General features: G+C 40.9%; 1 protein-coding gene across 6 annotated transcripts in view; it reads left to right on the top strand.

Moving 5' to 3' along the window:
* The window catches only part of FAM13C (family with sequence similarity 13 member C), a 110204-nt gene that overhangs the window by 54348 nt on the left and 38614 nt on the right, over positions 1–17242 (top strand). For all 6 annotated transcript variants that reach the window (XM_088791993.1, XM_088791991.1, XM_074339443.2 and 3 more), the window contains one exon: positions 5459–5522. In XM_088791993.1, coding sequence (XP_088648119.1) covers positions 5459–5522 — 64 coding nt within the window. The remainder of the gene's footprint in view (positions 1–5458; positions 5523–17242) is intronic.

Genomic DNA, 17242 nt, shown 5'->3' with positions numbered 1-17242 from the left:
GAGAGTAGAACATAATGGACACAGAAACAGCATATGCAAAGGCCTGAGGTGGAAAGGGCCATGGTACATCCAAGTAACTAAAAGAATGCGTGTAGTGGATGCACAGAGAGGGAAAGTGGTATGAACGGAGGTTGAAGATGTGGACAGATGCTAAATCCTTCAGGATGTCATAGGCAATGTTAAGAATTTGGGTCTTTATTATAAATTCAGTGTGCAGAAAGGTAGTGACAAGGTTGTGTGGAAATGGTTTCGAGAGCGTAGAAGAGAAGTAGGGAGATAGTCCAGAAGACAGATTGTGGCGACTTGGCCTAAGGTGGTAGTGGCGGAGCTGGAAGGGAGAAGACAAATTTAAAAGTTATTTGGGATAAGAAATTGAAGGACTTAGTAATAAATTGGCTGTTGGGTTTGAGGGTGAGGAAATGTCAGATAACCAACTCTCAGATGTCTTCCATAGCAGTCAGGCAGATGGGGAAGCTTTTCACTGAGATAGGGAATAATGTCATCTGCTAATTCAATTATGGATAGTTGAAATGGTGGTATAAATCAAAAAGCCTACGCTAAAATACTGCTTCTTCAGAAATTGTCACATCTCTGGTTTCACATTATTCTTAGGCCAAGAAAAACATTTTAACACTTTGTTCATTGTGCGATTTTGAATTCCAGTCCACCTCCCGGGGGAAAGCCACTGCAGGATGACCCTACATGCTGGCTCAGCACATGCATTAGGGTTCCAACAATGTGGGAACACCACAATTTTTAGAAAAGCTGCACTTCAATCAGCTATCCATAATTTTGCAGTTACAGAATCCAGGAAAAAGCTCTTTTAATATCAGCAAACAAATAAGTTTTGTGTTTCTCTGTTGAGAAGTGATTTCATTTTGAATTATATCATGGTGGTGGCAGTGGTGGTGGCAGCAGTGGCAGTGACATGGTGGAAATGGGGTGGTGATGTGGTGGTGGCAATGGGGGGGTGGTATGGTGGTGATAGGGGTGAGGATGGAGGGTTGGATGAGTGGTGGTGGTGGTGATAATGGGGGTGATAATAATGATGACAGTAGTAAGAATGGTGGTGGTAATGCTGGTGGTGATGACAATGGTGGTGGTGGTCATGGTGGTGATTGTGGTGGTGTTTGAAAGCATTGCACTCTGATCAGTACTGAGGGCCACAATCAGGCTCTGAGGAATTCAGGGTGCATTTCCTATTGCTTGGGCCTGGGGTGGGGGCAGGCTTGCATGAAGTTGGCAGAGCGCTCTGACTGCCTACTCATCATTGCCCTCTCTAGAAGCATGCATTTGATAGACATGTGCTTGGTCTATTTTGTTGTTTTGGGTGAAGGGAGGCAAGAGAATTGGAGGGACTGTTTCAATGTGACCCGGTTTTTGTGCTTAGGCCACCTTTCAGCCAGGACTGTAAATGGTTCAAGCAGTGTCTTTAAAGATTTTAGGAAGAAGGGCATTTGAGACACCTAGTTACGTTTCAGTTCTCTTTTCATTGTTAAACTTCTCTAGAGAGAAGCTTTTGTTTCTGTTTCCTCTTCTGCCATGACCTTTATTGTTTTTCAATCCAGTAACCTCTTATTTCTATGCTTTCATTCTCATTATCTCCAGATGACTGAAATTTTGTAGCAGTATGAGTGAGCTTGGGCACTCCTGCTGCACGTCCTGTTCTCTTGGCTTTCTTTTTTTTTCTACGCATTACTTAGCATCTGGTGCGCTGTAGGTCACTGGTTTATTTCCTTAGGTTCGCTCTCCTTCTGCAAGAATACAAGTTCCATGAGGGCAGAGACTTTGTTTTATTCCCAACACCTATAATAGTACCTGGAACAGAGTTGGGGCTTAAAATTTGTTTAATGAATGAAGTTATTTAATTGCCCTAACTGTCTCTTATTAGGTCACATGGGTATTATTAGGTCAAATGGGTATAATAAGGCGAATGTCATATAGGTGCCATGAGGATGAAATGCAATAGTATAAGTAAAATGCCTCACAATCCCAGCCTGGCATGGCAAGGGCTGGTGAATTGTTAGGTTCTTCTTGACTCTTCTTTCTATTAACTGCTTTCTCTTTGGCATTTGGAGTGCTATTCTGTTTGGCTTTTTACCTCCTTAGTTGTGTGTCCATTTTCTTTCTTCTGCACCCTAACAGGGCCACTTTTGGAGACCTGCTTAGTGGCCCCGAGTTAAGGATGTCCCAACTTATTTATCACCTTCAGCTTATTTATTCAGAAGGCTTCAATTCTTACCTTGTTTCCCCAAAAATAAGACCAAGGCAGACAATCAGCTCTAATGTGTCTTTTGGAGCCAAAATTAATATAAGACTGGTCTTATTTTACTATAATATAAGACTGGGTCTTAATATAACATAATATAATATAATATAATATAATATAATATAATATAATATAATATAATATAAAAGACCGGGTCTTATATTCATTTTTGCTTCAAAAGACGCATTAGAGCTGATTGTCCAGCTAGGTCTTATTTTCGGGGAAACATGGTATTATTAATGTATATGCAATTAATTATCTTTATTATATAATTCTATTATGATATTTTTATGTGATTATAGAATCCATGTGTTATTTTTAATGTAGCTAACGGTCGTAATAAGCATTATTCATGAACTGTCCTTCACATCATGAATAGCCTATGAGGTAGCTATTATTATCTATATTTTTAGAGATCAGACAACTGAACTGTGGAGCGGTTAATATCTTGCCCATGGGTACACATCCCTAGTAAGTGGTAGGTCAGGAAGTCATTCTTAGTTCTGGTTCCTTCTGTCTCCTCATTTATCCATCCATCCGAAAGACATGTACTGAGTGTGTACCATGTGGCAGGTACCATGCTAGGCTCTGGCTACGCAATGAGGAAAACAACCGATGCAAAACCTGTGACCACGGGCATCAGTGTTATGGTCACCACTCTCGCTCTGATGCACACACTGTAGAGTGAGTGCCCTGTTCTGGGGTGAGCCCTGCTCAGGTAGTTTCACTTCCCTGTTTCAGCCTTGCCTCAAGCTTCAAATATCTAAATCTAAATGCATGAATTACCTCTCTTTATGCCCATTCCCTCAGTCTCCTCACCAAAAGTACATATTTTTCTATCTCCATTAGAAAAACAAACTGTCATTTTTCTTGTCATGCAAGATCACAACTTTGGAATCATTTTGATTATTCCATACTTTGAATCCATAGCCAAGATCTCTTGATTGTTTTTATCCTTGAAAATGTCTCTCTGATCCATCTCTACCTCTCCAGTTCCTCTCCACCATTCTAATATCCACTGCTGTGTGATGATGCTTGACTTACTGAAATGGCATCAAGGCTGCATGTTCCTTGGTTTTATTCTCTGCTTAAGATTTCACTTGATTGTAAGCTTCCTAAAGGCACAGATGCTGCTTATTAATTATTATCTCCCCAATACTGTACCAGGCACATAGGAGATATTCAGATGAGTATTAAAGTACCTTTGATGCTTAGACCACTGTTCTCAAACTTGATTTGGAAGTATATCTGGAGATTATAAGTAATTTTCCTGGAAGATCATGTGAATATATTACTTATATGCTGTTTTGTGCATCTCAATAACATATACTGTATTTTTAAACCAAGCCTATATCTGCTTTCTTCCATTAACATTTGCTACTGTGTATTTGTTTTACCATCTTCTGACACCAAAGCCCTAGAGAAAATTATGGTTGAACACTGGTAAATATTCCCTCCATTAAATGCCACTCTTCCATTTTTTCTGGTGCTACCATAACTATAAAAACACAATTTGAGAACCGCTGTCAGTTACAAAGAAATGATGAGCCATTCAGATTTTTTGATATTACTGGATAAGATGGATTGATCTTTACCCTCAAGAGGGTTTCCCCATCTTGCGGGAAAGAGCAACTCCGTATTTTCTGCAACCCTGGAACCACTGTGTTTGTGGCTCCGGGACTTGGTGGGCATAAGGTGGGTCGGCCAGAGGTCTACATCCTCACTTCCTTTCTCATCTCGCTTGACTGATCCCTCCCTGAGCTCATGCTTGGGACACTGAACCTTCTCTCACATCCTGGAAGGACATGCTGGGTTGGGCAGAGATGGAAGGTATCAGTGTGACCTTCATAATTTTGTTTTACCAGCTCCTTACTTTTCTCATCAGAAATAAATTGTCTGCACAGCAAGCAATGCCTGTGGACTGAAAGAACCATGCGTTCTTGAGAATATTTTGAAGAAATGAGGCTTGTAGCATTTCTAAATGTGCATTTTGACTTTTAGAAATCATTAATCTTGTTGACTATTCAAAGGACATGTATGCTTTCTTCAAAACTCAAATTGAGGCAGATAACTGTAAATACTTATGTCCCAAAATAAGTCTTTTTATAAATGACTTAACACTGACTAAATCTCTTATTCATTAAGATAGCAGGCCTTTTTTATAAGGACAATAACTATAATTTAACATGTTTATTATATAATAGCCTGCAAAATGCTGCAGAAAAACTTGAATGTTATGTAATACATGCCATTGGACCATAGCATTTGACAAGTCATGATTTGGAGCTAAATATCTGCCAGTAGTAGAATTTTGTTATTGTGTTTGGTTTTTAAACTATACTAAAAAAAAAAAAAAAAAAAAAGATTTGGAGCAGATTTGTGTGCTTTAAGTTCTTTTTCCTTCTATTGGGACCTTGATAGTAGCAAAAGCCAGCTTTACCATGTTACCCAGCAATTGCTATGACATTTATTGTGTTATTTAAGAGATAGAATGAAATTTCCAAAAGCTGTCTTCAGTGTACAAATGGTGTTATTTTGTAACAACTGTATCAGATCACATTCATTCATTCAGAACATTTTTTTTTTGAATGAAAGAAAAAAATTGCTGATTTTTACTGAGGATTTAGTAATGTAGAAATGGATATAATAATCACTGTTTTCTTGGAGCTTACATTTTAATGTGGAAATGTGAATAAGTAATATAACTTCAGATAGTGATACGCACTAAGAAGAAAATCTAAGGACCGTGTGAGAGAGAGGGAAGGGGAGAGCTACTTCCAGTTAGGAAAGGCAGGAAGGCCTCATTGGGAGGAGCTGAACTGGCTTACATGCTGAGGAGAGGCAGCTCTAGGGAAATCTGGGGGAAGAGCTATCTGGGACAGCAAGTGTGAAGGTGTGAATGGGGAACCAGCCCTATGTGTTGAGGAAACAGACAGAAGCCAGAAGGGCTGCCGTGTAGGCGACAAGGGTGAAAGTAATAGGAGGTGGGACCAGGAAGGCTGGCAGAATTCAAACACTGTAATATGTTGCAGACCATTATAAGGAGCTGGGTTTTATTCTACGGCCAGTGGGCTGGCTACCACTGAGGGTGTTTAACAGGGGTACAGCAGATCTGTAGCTGCCCACTTCAGATGTACTTTGTTGAAAGGCTTCTTTTAAATTGAAATCATTTTTCTTTGTATTTTATAGACTAGACCAGAGGGCTGCCATATTGCCAAAGGATGCTTTTGATACTCGGCAGGATTTAAATGAGGTAGGTGCAATCATTGCTGGTTGTATGAACATGAATTAGCCCATCGTGAAATGTATTATTCTTTTTTCTAGTAGTAGGAATTCTTTCTGGTTAAAACTTTTTAAGTATATTTGCCCTTAAGTGAACTTGTTTTCCTCGTACTTCTTCGGGTAATGTTTTACCTATCATTGGAGCAAATGCATGTAAAATACTATTTGTGAGACTGCTCACTATGTCTTGGACCTAAACCAAGTCCAGCAGTCATTTCATTACACTCTTTTCAACTTCATGATTGTATAACCATGGCTGTGACAGTTACATTCGTAAAATTTTCTCTTCATTTTATTCTCTCTCTCTTTCTCTCATGGCTTTTGCAGTCTCAAATATCAGGGGTGTACACATGACTTGTATTCATCTTTTGTTATCAGTATATATCATTACCATTTTAATACGGTTTTTTCCTTTCTTAAAATGTGTATACATTTTTTTGCACCCTTTGTATAATCATGTTTACCATTTATCCATGGAGCATGATATAGTGTGCTGTTTGCAAGGTGACCTTAGTACGTTTTGAGATATTGAAGCTATATTTTCCAATCCAAATAGTTCCTCACTGAGCTGGACATCACAATGTTAATAAGCTTGTTCTAGATTGTCTTTGAAATATGTAATTCTTCTGTTGGAAATCAATGTAATATACAATTAGAATCATTGTTATGAATCCCTTGGCTTTGGTTTGGAATACTTTGTCTAGTTTCTCTTGTCCTCATTGTATAATTAAGGAGCAGTGGGTGGTATATCTAATTAGGATCGTAGCAAAAAGAATGAAAAGACTTGATACTCAGATGCTAGGAAAAGAAATGATGGGCTTCAGGCAAAGTGTCATTTTAAGATGCATCTCTCCTCCCCATCCAAAAAAAGGTAACTAACTGAATTTAAGTGATTTACTTTTTTACGGTAGAACTTGGCAGCAATGGTTAGCTCAAGGTAAACTAGCTGCCTGACTAAATCAAGTTAAATAAATAACTAAAGTTGTGGATAATGTCCTAAAGATAATACAGAACACTGCTTGTTATTACCTTGTGCATAGAGACAGCCTTCAAATTCCACAATCTCACTTGTGTCAACAAAAGTGAAAAAGAATTGAGGAGAAATGATTTAGGAACCTGAATCAATGAACACAGCTGTTTGCCCCACCGTGAACAAATAAAGAAGCACTGGTTTGTTTTGACCTAAGTGACTAGCAAAACGAGGTGATTGGAAGAGTCAACTTGTGATAGGTTTCAGATATTTGGGATAAACTCTGATTCGTGAGCTCGAAACCATGAAATTACTTGAATAGTCTCAAATCATAGTTGCCAAAAGCTTGATTCAAAAAATCTGCTTTTCTGTATTGTTTCACTAAATTGTGTTTGCAAATTACATGATATATGTGCTAGCTCACTGCCCTGGGTTTGCGTGGGTGCAAGAGCGCTGAATGGAGAGGTGCAGGTAGTGCCACATTGTAAATGTGCATTCTTCCACAAAAAGGGGTGCTGTTGACCCAGACAGACTGACGATAGTGAGTGTGTGTTCAAAATGGTTTTGTTCCAATCGAGGTAAATTGTGTGTGCAGATCCACATTCTTTCATTCAGTTTCTGTTGTGAGTAAAATTTGGGGGCCAGAGAAAATGCTTGAACAGGACAGCATGAGTGGGTCCAAGGTCATGCATTTTAGGTGTTAATTGACCCTACAGGGCACCCTAGAGATGTGTTCTACCCCTCTGGCTTCTTTGACTTTACCGAAAATAACTGGGGCATTTTCAGATTTGTGTGTGGTATCACTCATTGATTGGTATCAAGAACCAGAGGAAGTTGCTCACAGTGAGATTGGATTTAGTCTCGTGCTGTCCTGCGTTCTGACTGAGATTCTACCATAAAAGAACAAAACCCTTAGGAATGCCATTGGAATTTTCAGGAAGGGTCTATGTTATAGGAAACAAATGTGATAAATTATTAGCATGCAACAAATGCTCAGTAATGACCTACTATCAATAACAAGAAGTTCAACCTTGAATTTGTAGTCACAGTTCTTATTCTATAAAAGGGACATCTGTATTTTATTTAGCTGGCTAAGAAAGAGACTATCTATCTAAAATCAATATGAAAAATCCATTTTTCCTTCGCATGTTACTATTACCCCTTATTTGTTGAATTATGCTCATCAAAATGGCTCCACGTTACCCTTGACATTAAAGATACCATCCTCTTTAAAGTCTATGAGGAATCCTTTCATACTTTAATTTTTTAAAAAGTAGACCAATTTGCATAGTTACAGTGCCCCTTTTTGAGCCTGTATTCCTGTGTCCATATGTGTGTCTACATGTGAAGGATTTGATTGTCTTTTAATTACCATCCATAGTTTTAGCACAAAGATATCTGGGCAGCAAGCCATTATCACACTTACTGTTTTGTCCAAGATGTATTTCTCCTTCAAAATTGTTTTAATGTTGAGAAAATGGTTTTGCAAGAGTCTTTCTTAGTTCTTTGGTACTCCTGAGTTGGCTGAAGGGCATTTTTTTTTTTTTCCCTGTAGGAATAGGTAGCTGTGCTTTTCTATGGAAATGTAAACCCAGTCTACAGGGTTGGGCCTTAATTCAGGATTGATTGAGGATTCTTTTTCTTTTTTGCAAGCATCAGGATTTTTTTCCTTGTGACTGAAAGTCAATTCAACCTGGTTTTAATAATAACAGGATTTGTTGATTCACACAGCTGCAATTTTAGAATCAGGATAGGCTCTATGCGTGACTAGATCCAGGGATTAAAGGCTTGTCATGTAAATGCCATCTCTTGTCTCTGCCTTCCTATATGGACTTTATCTTTAGGTCAACTACTCTCTAGGGTGCATTCTTATAGCCAGCAATTCCAGTGCCTATTAGTTTTCTATTACGGTGTAACAAATTACCAAAAGCTTAGAAGCTTCAAACACATTTGTCAGTTCACGGTTATGTAGGTCATATATCTGGGTGGGCTCAATTGGATTTTCAGTTCAAGGTCTCACAAAACTGAAATTAAGGCATTGGCCACAATGGCTCATGGTTTTGGAGAAGACTCCACATCCAAGCTTATTCAGGTTGCCTGAATTCACTTCCTTGCCGTTGTAGGACTATGATCCCTGTTTCCTTGCCGGTCATCAGGTGGGGACAACTCCCAGCTTCTAAAGGCTGTCTGTATTCCTCCTTACGTGGATCCCTTCATCTTTGAGCCAGCAACACTAAATCCTTCTGTGCTCTGAATCTCTCTGATGTTGTCTTTTGCCACCAGCTGGAAGAAACTCTCTGCCTTTATAGGGCTCAGCTTATTAGGTCAGGCCCACCCAAATTGTATTCTTGGTCAGTTGAGTTAGGACTTGAATTACATCTGCAAAATCCCTTCATAGCAGTGCCTGTATTAATGTTTGAATAACCTGGGTATAAGAATCCTGGGGGTGCGGCGGCCAGTTAGCTCAGTTGGTTAGAGCTCTGTGCTCTTAACAAGGTTGCCGTTTCGATCCCCACATGGGAGGCTGTGAGCTGCACCCTCCACAACTACATTGAAACAATTCCTTGACTTGGAGCTGATAGGTCCTGGAAAAACACTTAAAATAAATAAAAGTTAAAAAAAAAAATGGTTAAAGAAAAGAATGCCGGGGGCTGTCTCTAGGATTCTGCTTACCACCCAGTGGAAAAAGTACTTCTTTCTACCTCTGAGAAGTTCCATATGTGAGTCTCATTTATCTGCTTTGGGGCATGTAGCCCATTCTTGACCCAGTCACTGTGACCTTGGGGTTTGGAATAAGCTGTTTGGCTAAACGTAGGCCATACTTCTGACTTTGGATCTGGAAGGGATATTATCAGAAGATGGGTATGTGGATGCTGGGCTGCATAATACTGGTCTCTGGAAGCATAATATCCAAGGTAATTTTCCTGTGTGCTGGACCACTGCAAGATGTCATTTGGCATTTTTCTGGTATGGTTTTTCTGGGCTGAGATAATGTGACCTTGCCTCCCTACCGATATTTCTTCCTCAGCTGGAAGCTGGAATGGTGTCCTATGATTCATTTATGTTTAGCCAAGTTTTCTTCTCGCTGTCAGTGAGGACAGCCTTTGGCCAACATAGTGATGGTGTGAACCCTGGTTTTAATTCCCGGTTGAATGAACAGCAGGGCATAGAAACTCTCAGCTGTTTCCAGGCCTGGTTTATTCTGCACTGTCATTCAGAGGCAACTATCCAGTCTGGCTTCTTGTTTCCAGCAGAATCAGGTCTGTCGTCGTCACCCTCCAGAGACTCCTTAGAGTGGTGCTGGCAGAAAAGGCAGAAGCCATGCCAGCAGCAGTTCATATTCTTCCTGAGAATTAACTGGGAGAAACTTGAGAGGTATTGGACTGAGCAGAGAAGTTGTGGCAAGACTTACCAGAGCTGACCCACCTGTGTTTGCCGTTCGCCTACCACCCTTCCCCATCTCCCACACTCCACTGCAGCTTTGCCCCATTGGCCCCTGCTCTTTCTTCGGGTGTGGCATCTCGATCCTTTTCCTTGTCACACCTTCTTTCATTTAATCCTCTTCACATTACTATTTTCCTGATCTCTCTAAGAAGGCTGAAAGGAGCTGTTTGTAGTTCAGTGGCTCCCAGGTGTCAGTCTGTGTTGTAACTAAAGGAGAAAAATAAGAACAATGTAGTTAGTTTTCCGTGAGGCTAACGTCTATGAAATACTCTTTAATTTTGAGATTATTCTTAATTTTTTCATTTTGTCAGAAATGATGGGAAGGGGTTTTTTTGTTTGTTTATTTTCCATATGTTCTCACTTGGCAAAATATAAAGCTGACAACTTTCATAATGTATTCTGCTCCCTCCACCTTTGCCAACTTAAAAAATATATATATTTCTGTTTGTCCTAGACCAAAATTTTGCCTGAAACCTGACTTTTGGATATTTTTTTCTAAGGAGTAAATTTTTCTTTCAACAGTATTTGTTGAGAGGCCAATATATACCCAGCTCCAGGTTTGGTACTGGAGGCTGCATTAGAAGAATTAAATTTGTCATGCCCACTTTCCAGGGATATAGTGGCACGTATCAACTCAATATCCTAGAGTCTAGCCTTGCTAGTGTTGGTATCTTTATCTTTTACCGTTTTCAGGACGTTGTTGGTTTACTTAGGGCTATGAAACTCATATTTTAAGGCAGGCAAAAGCTTAACTTTCTTGTTTTCTAAACAAAATGTTAGTATTTGAGGAAGTGGCTAATGCTTTCTAGTATGACCAGCCATCTTTAGAGACTTAGATAGGTAATGGTATCATGTGGCGTGTGATTTTATGATATCCAGTGGGATGGTTATTGATTTCTAATATTCATTGAATTTTGGAAATTAAAGTTGTGTCATCAGGAAATGGCCTATGGGCCATTATAATTGGATGGTTTGCCCACAGACACAGAAGGAGCCAATGGTACATTTCGGATTAAAAGCCCCAGTGGGCTTCTGTACTGTGCACACATCTTACTGAGTGTAGTTTTTAAGCAGAATGTGCATCAGGGCTAAAAGAAATTGGAACTTAAGTAGCCACAAATAATAACTACATGGGCTACAACATGGACGAGATTTGTGAACTTAGCCTGTGGGATATAATTGATGATCTGGAAAAAAATGATTTGTTAAGGGTCTGTCCATTTTGATACCTGTGCTTTTGCATAGTTTAAGTATTAGAAAGTCCAGAGAAACTATTGCACTCTGTGCAACAATTTCATTGAAAATGAGACACACTTTTTTTTTTTCCAGAAAATCAATGTGTTGTCTAGAAAAGCTCAGTCCTGAATTAAAATGTGAGTTGATAAAAGTACTATTCTCTCTCAAACATCTTGTTTTTATTGTTTATTTAATAAAGTGAAAATAATGAGACTATCACAATGAGGTAAAACTAAGTACAGGACTCCCCCTTCCCAGGTTGAAATCACTGGCTAGAAGGAAATTTGGTTTTGGTTACAGTGTACTGTCCTTGTTTAAAAAGAAGCGCTGCTCACACCAGAACAGGACCCAGATCTTCCTGTCAGCAGAGGGCTCCTTGAAGTGAAGAGCTTATTCTCTCACACTGAGTTTCTCCGTTGGATAATGCGGGACAGTGAGGGCTGATCATCGCAAGCAGAGGAAGCTGAGATGGGCCATCCTTCAGGTAGACTTGGACGGAAAGCCTGCTGGGGCATAGACAACACAGGCCCCACAAGGAATAGCCAAAAGCCCACTGTCCCTAGGGACATGGTGAATGTGGCATTTTCTTGTAGCCATCACCATTGGAAGTGGTCCTACTTCTTTTGGCAAAAATATTCAGAATACAGCAGCCACAAGCCAGGACACAACACTGCCTTGCTTCTGAGCACTTCCTGCTTCATCTTTCCTAGTGCCGGGCTTCAGCTTTGAAGAGGAGGCCAGGGCAGGAGGCTAATGAGGGTGCCAGAGAGCTGGGGGTCAGGGAAAAGCTATTGTCCCTGGGACAGGTGGAGCTCTGCAAGCAAGCAAGGCAGCATTTAGAGTGAGTCAAGGCCCTAGAGGATAGGGAAATATTTCTCAAAGTGTAGACCTTGGACTTCCTGCATCTAAATGGCCCTGCCCTGGACCACAGAATGTGAGTCTCTGGAGAGGCCCCTGCCAGGGAGTGTACATCTTTAACAAACTCCCCAGTGATTCCTAAGCGTTGTAACGTTTCCGAACCAGGGCAGCAGGGGGTTTCACATTGGGTACTGCCTAAAGGGTCCAGGGAAACAAAATTAATACACAATGGCAGTCTCTTTATTGGTTGCCTCCTGTTCTCATTGTGCTAGGTCCAGCAGTGAACAATGGAGGCATCGTTCCAACCCTTCTGGAGGTGGAAAGAGCCAATAAGCAAGTACACAAATAAAATTACATATTATAGTGAGTGTTAGGAAGGAAATAAAGTGGTAACAGAGAAATTGGGGGGCCCCGTTTAGATGAGGTAATCAGAACTGGCTCAATGATTTGATGGAAATTTGACCCTGAAGCAACTACAGCTGTATCAAGCCTGGGGAGATGGAAGAAGGGAACAGATGGAAAGGAAAGATAGTGTGTGTGTGTGCACACACACACACTCCCCATATACACAGGAAACATGAAAACCCAGGGAAGAAGAGTGGTAAGTAGAAAAGGGGATGTTTAGGGACTGAGTTGTAGCCCAAATTTTGAGCAGATTTCCAATTTGAGTTTGCTTCATATCACTGTAGAGAATCTATATTCAGTTTTGTAATAGATAAAGGGATGGGAGAGTGCCACTAAACCTTTTCATAGAAATTCAAAGTAAACTGTCCCCGCTCTGCACCTGGTGAATTGCAGACCAACACACCCTAAAATAGTCTTTAACCATCCAGCCTGTGTGGGTGTTTAGTTGGGTGTTCCATTCCAACCCAACTAAAGTGGGACCTGGTAATTGTAGAGGAGAGAAAATGAGTGGAGTATTTTCTAAAAGAGCAGCATATTTTCCATTATGTAAAAGAGAAAAATTAGCCTTTAGCAAACCACACCTAGGTTTCATGGACTTCTCTCTGGCTTCTTTCGTGACTAGATGGGAGAGTTGGGGAAGCAGAGGTCGTTGTTGTTCTTTAGAGGATTCATCAGCTTTTGTTCAATTCAATTTTCCTGCAGATTTTAGAGACACATTCAAGGAGGCCGCAGGTAAAACAAGAAAAGTGCTAGCAGGCTGGCTCCCAGGGGATGGGCTGGGGGCAGCCTTCCAGGGAGCAGTAAGAGAAAGGCTGAAGTGAGGTAGCATCAGGACCAGGGAATTTACTGCCCTTTGTTTTTGTGTAGAGAAAGCCATGTTCCCTCACTAAACGTCACTGTCAGGCGTGATTGGAGAGTGAAACAGCGGCTTCCTCTCTCCCTGGGCTCACCGTTTCTTTCCTCCACAGCCCTACGACAGTTATAACTGTCATTATGGTTTGATATGTTTGCTTGTTTATGCGCTGTCTCCCCACTAGACTATAAGCCCGACGAGGAAGGGGCTGACATCAGTCTCATACTCCAGAGCCTAGGGCAGCTCTTTGTACTCTGAAAGCGGCCAGAGCCTGGGAGTGGCATGTGTGGTATTATATCCGCGTGGGGGCATGATCTTGGAGTGTCGTACAAGCTGTCCATGGGCCTTCTCAGGGGTGGCTCTTCAGGGCTCAGCCCTGACGGGACAGGCTGGATGGGATAGGATGGTCTTCCATTGCCCATGGGAAGGACATGTATGTGCTCATAGTTAAAGCCCCCTCTTCTGAGATCCCTAGTCATCAAAAGAAATATTTCTTTACGAGCCCATCCCCCACGGGGTGTCCAGGTCCCCACCCTCTGTCTGTGTGCTGAGAAACAGCAGGGTGTGCTCAGGTCATGGGTCAGTTTGGCATGAGGAAAGGAGATAGCTGATGACAGCTGGTGGACAGTGTCTTCCATTCTGCCTTCCCTTCCTCAATATATAGCAGTTGATGTTTAACCTTCTCCCGTGGAGATGGTAGTAGAACAGGAGGCAACCATAAAGTGACTGCCATTGTATATTCTTGTCCCTCGAGACCTTCATCTTCTCTCTCCTGTTTCCTTCTAGCTTACTCCTATCTAGTATCTCAGAGAAGAATAAACCAACCAGGCGAACAGCTCTCCTTTGATGCTCAGTGTTATTTCTGCTTCAGTATGAGTACAAATGAGGGAGAAGGTGGGAGGGGAAGATGGAGGAGAACAACCTATTATTACTTTTAGCGATAATTGGGTCTCAACATTGCACCTCACTCTCTGTGAGAGTTCAGAGGTTTCTTAATGTGAACTGATATATTCCTAGGCAGTGAGTTGTTTGCTGTTCATTTGTATTGTATGAATACTTAGTTCAATTCCACAAACACTGTACCAGATTCTGTGCAACATGGATGCATGCATGTTTGCTTTCCTCTCCTTTAAAGTTGGAAGGATACTTGGAAGTCTTCTAGTCTCAGGTCTGTACTAGGCAGATGCAGAGGGTGAGGCTCTGGGAGGTAAAGGGATGAGTCAAGGCCTGAGAGTTGGTATAGAGTTTGACCTCCCACATGACCAGAGCTCGGCCCAGCAGCCTCTGGAGGTTTAGAGCTATTCATAGTAATCACAACATCCAGTCATTGAGTGTTGGCCACATATCGGTGCTGTACAAAGCGCTTTTCATGCCTGCCCTCATTTAATTCTTACAGCAGGTGCCATTGTCACTGTTATTATCGCCTCTTCTTATGATGAAGAAATTAAGGCTTAGAATAGCCAAGATGCTGGGCCAAAGTCAGGTGACCATAGTATCAGCAGAGCTGCCAAGCCCTCTAGTTCTATGCGAAGGCCACATCGTCTTCTGCTTTGGAGAGTATACAAGAGCAAACAGAGCTTACGAAAGGCAGCTGGTTCCACGGCCTTCCTCTATATGTAGGAGGAACTGGCAGCCTTTCTTCCTCCCTCCCTCCCTCCCCACCTCCCTTTCCTTCTTTTCTTTTCTTTTCTTTCTTTCTTTCTTTCTTTCTTTCTTTCTTTCTTTCTTTCTTTCTTTCTTTCTTTCTTTCTTTCTTTCTTTCTTTCTTTCTTTCTTCCTTCCTTCCTTCCTTCCTTCCTTCCTTCCTTCCTTCCTTCCTTCCTTCCTTTTCTTTTATTTTTAAATTGTGGTAAATCATACACACACACACACACACACACACACACACACACACGGTGCCAAAAAATGTATACACATTTTAAGAAAGGAAAACTTTATTAAAATCGTAATATTCAGTATATACCGATAACAATAGGTGAATATGAGTCACGTTTGACTTCTGTAGTTACAAGAGGTGCTCAAAGTGGTTTCCATCAGCATCCAGACACTTTTGGTTATGGCGAACTACAGCTTGAGCAACGTTGACCAAAGTGTCCACTTGTATACATTTTTTGGCACCCCCGGTGTGTGTGTGTGTGTGTGTGTGTGTGCATAATATATACATATTATGTTATAATTATATATATATATATATAATTTTATAAGTTATGTATAATTTACCATTTAACCATTTTACAGTATACAGTTCAGTGGTATTAAGTAATTTACATTGTTGTGCAACTGTCACCACGATCCATCCCCAGAACTTTATTCATCTTTCCAATGTGAAACTCCATACGCGTTAGACACTAACTTCCTTTCCCTCTTCCTCTCCACCCCACCAGCCCCTGGTAACCACCATCTACTTTCCATCTCTATGAATTTTGCCTCTCTAGGTATTTGTCTGTTTGTGACTGTCTTATTTTACTTAGCATAATGTCCTCAAGGTTCATGCATGTTGAAGCATGTGTCATAATTTTCTTCCCTTTTAAGACTATATAATGTCTCATTGTATATATATTGATAAACACCACATTGTGTTTATGAATTCATCTGCTGATGAACACTTGGGTTGCTTCCATTTTGTATTAGTCTGCTAATACCGTATTAGGGCTGCCATAACAAAGTTGCACAGGCTGGGTGGTTTAAACAGCAGACGTTTATTTTATCATAGTTCTGGAGGCTGGAAGTCCAAGATCAAGGTGCTGGTAGGGCGGATTCCTCCTGAGGACTGTCTCCTTGGCTTGTGGATGGCTACCTTCCCACTGTATCCTAACATGGCCTTTCCTCTGTGCGTGTGCATCGCATGTGACTCTGTCTTTCTTCTTATAAGGACAGCAATCATACTGGATCATTATAACTTCATTTTACCTTAGTTGCTTCTTTACAGGCCCCATCTCCAAGTATAGTCATATTGGAGGGTTAGAGCTTCAGCATACCGTGTTTTCCCCCAAAATAAGACTGGGCCTTATATAGTATTTCACTGAAAATAACACCAGGTCTTATATTAATTTTTGCTTCAAAAGATGCATTAGGGCATATTTTCAGGGGATGTCTTATTTTTCCTGTACAACAATCTACATTTATTCAAATACAGTCATGTCATCTTCTTCTGGAACATCGTCATAATGTACTAAATGTGTCCATCTGGCTGATGATCTTAACTGGGGCTTGTTTTTGGGGTCGGTCTTATTTTCAGAGAAACAGGTATGAATTTAAGGGAGACACAGTTTAGTTCATATGTGTCTCTTGGGTATTGTGAATAATGTTGCTATAAAGATGGGTGTACAAATACTATTCGAATCCCTGCTTTTAATTCTTTTGGGGTATATACCCAGCAGTGGAATTGCCCGATCAAGTGATAGTTCTAGTTTTAATTTTTTGAGGAACCACCATACTGTTCTTTTGTATTATAGCAGCTACACCATTTTAAATTCTCATGGAATTGTTTTTTGTTTTTTTTTAAGTTTTTTGAATAGTTGTGCTCTTTTTAAGAAGTCACTCTGATTTCCAAGGTCCTCCCGTAGGAAGCTTGCCTGGAATTGTTTGTTTTGCCTCCCAGATGTTTCATTTCTAGAAACTTGATGCCTTCTGCACCACCTGTCAGCCACCTTGGGATCTTGCTTCCACACTCCGCTGCTGGGAAAAAAATCCCAGAAAGGAGGAGGAAACAGTAAAACAAGGCCTGCTCTAAGGTAGATGCTTCTTCCAAGCTGTGGGCTGCCTGGCAGGAGCCCCTGAGCACAGATGAGGTTTGTGCCAGATCTCGCCCCATGTCTGAGCCTGCTTTAGGCACCTGGCACTTTCAAAATGGCCAAGAGACAACAGATTAAGATATTCCTCGATAAGTAGCTTTAACACTGCTGTGGGTTCATATTCACTCACA

Source organism: Rhinolophus sinicus, chromosome 15 (assembly GCF_057876585.1).
Source record: "Rhinolophus sinicus isolate RSI-liver-muscle chromosome 15, RSI-T2T, whole genome shotgun sequence".
NCBI lineage: Eukaryota > Metazoa > Chordata > Mammalia > Chiroptera > Rhinolophidae > Rhinolophus > Rhinolophus sinicus.
This window is presented reverse-complemented; position numbering and strand designations above follow the sequence as displayed.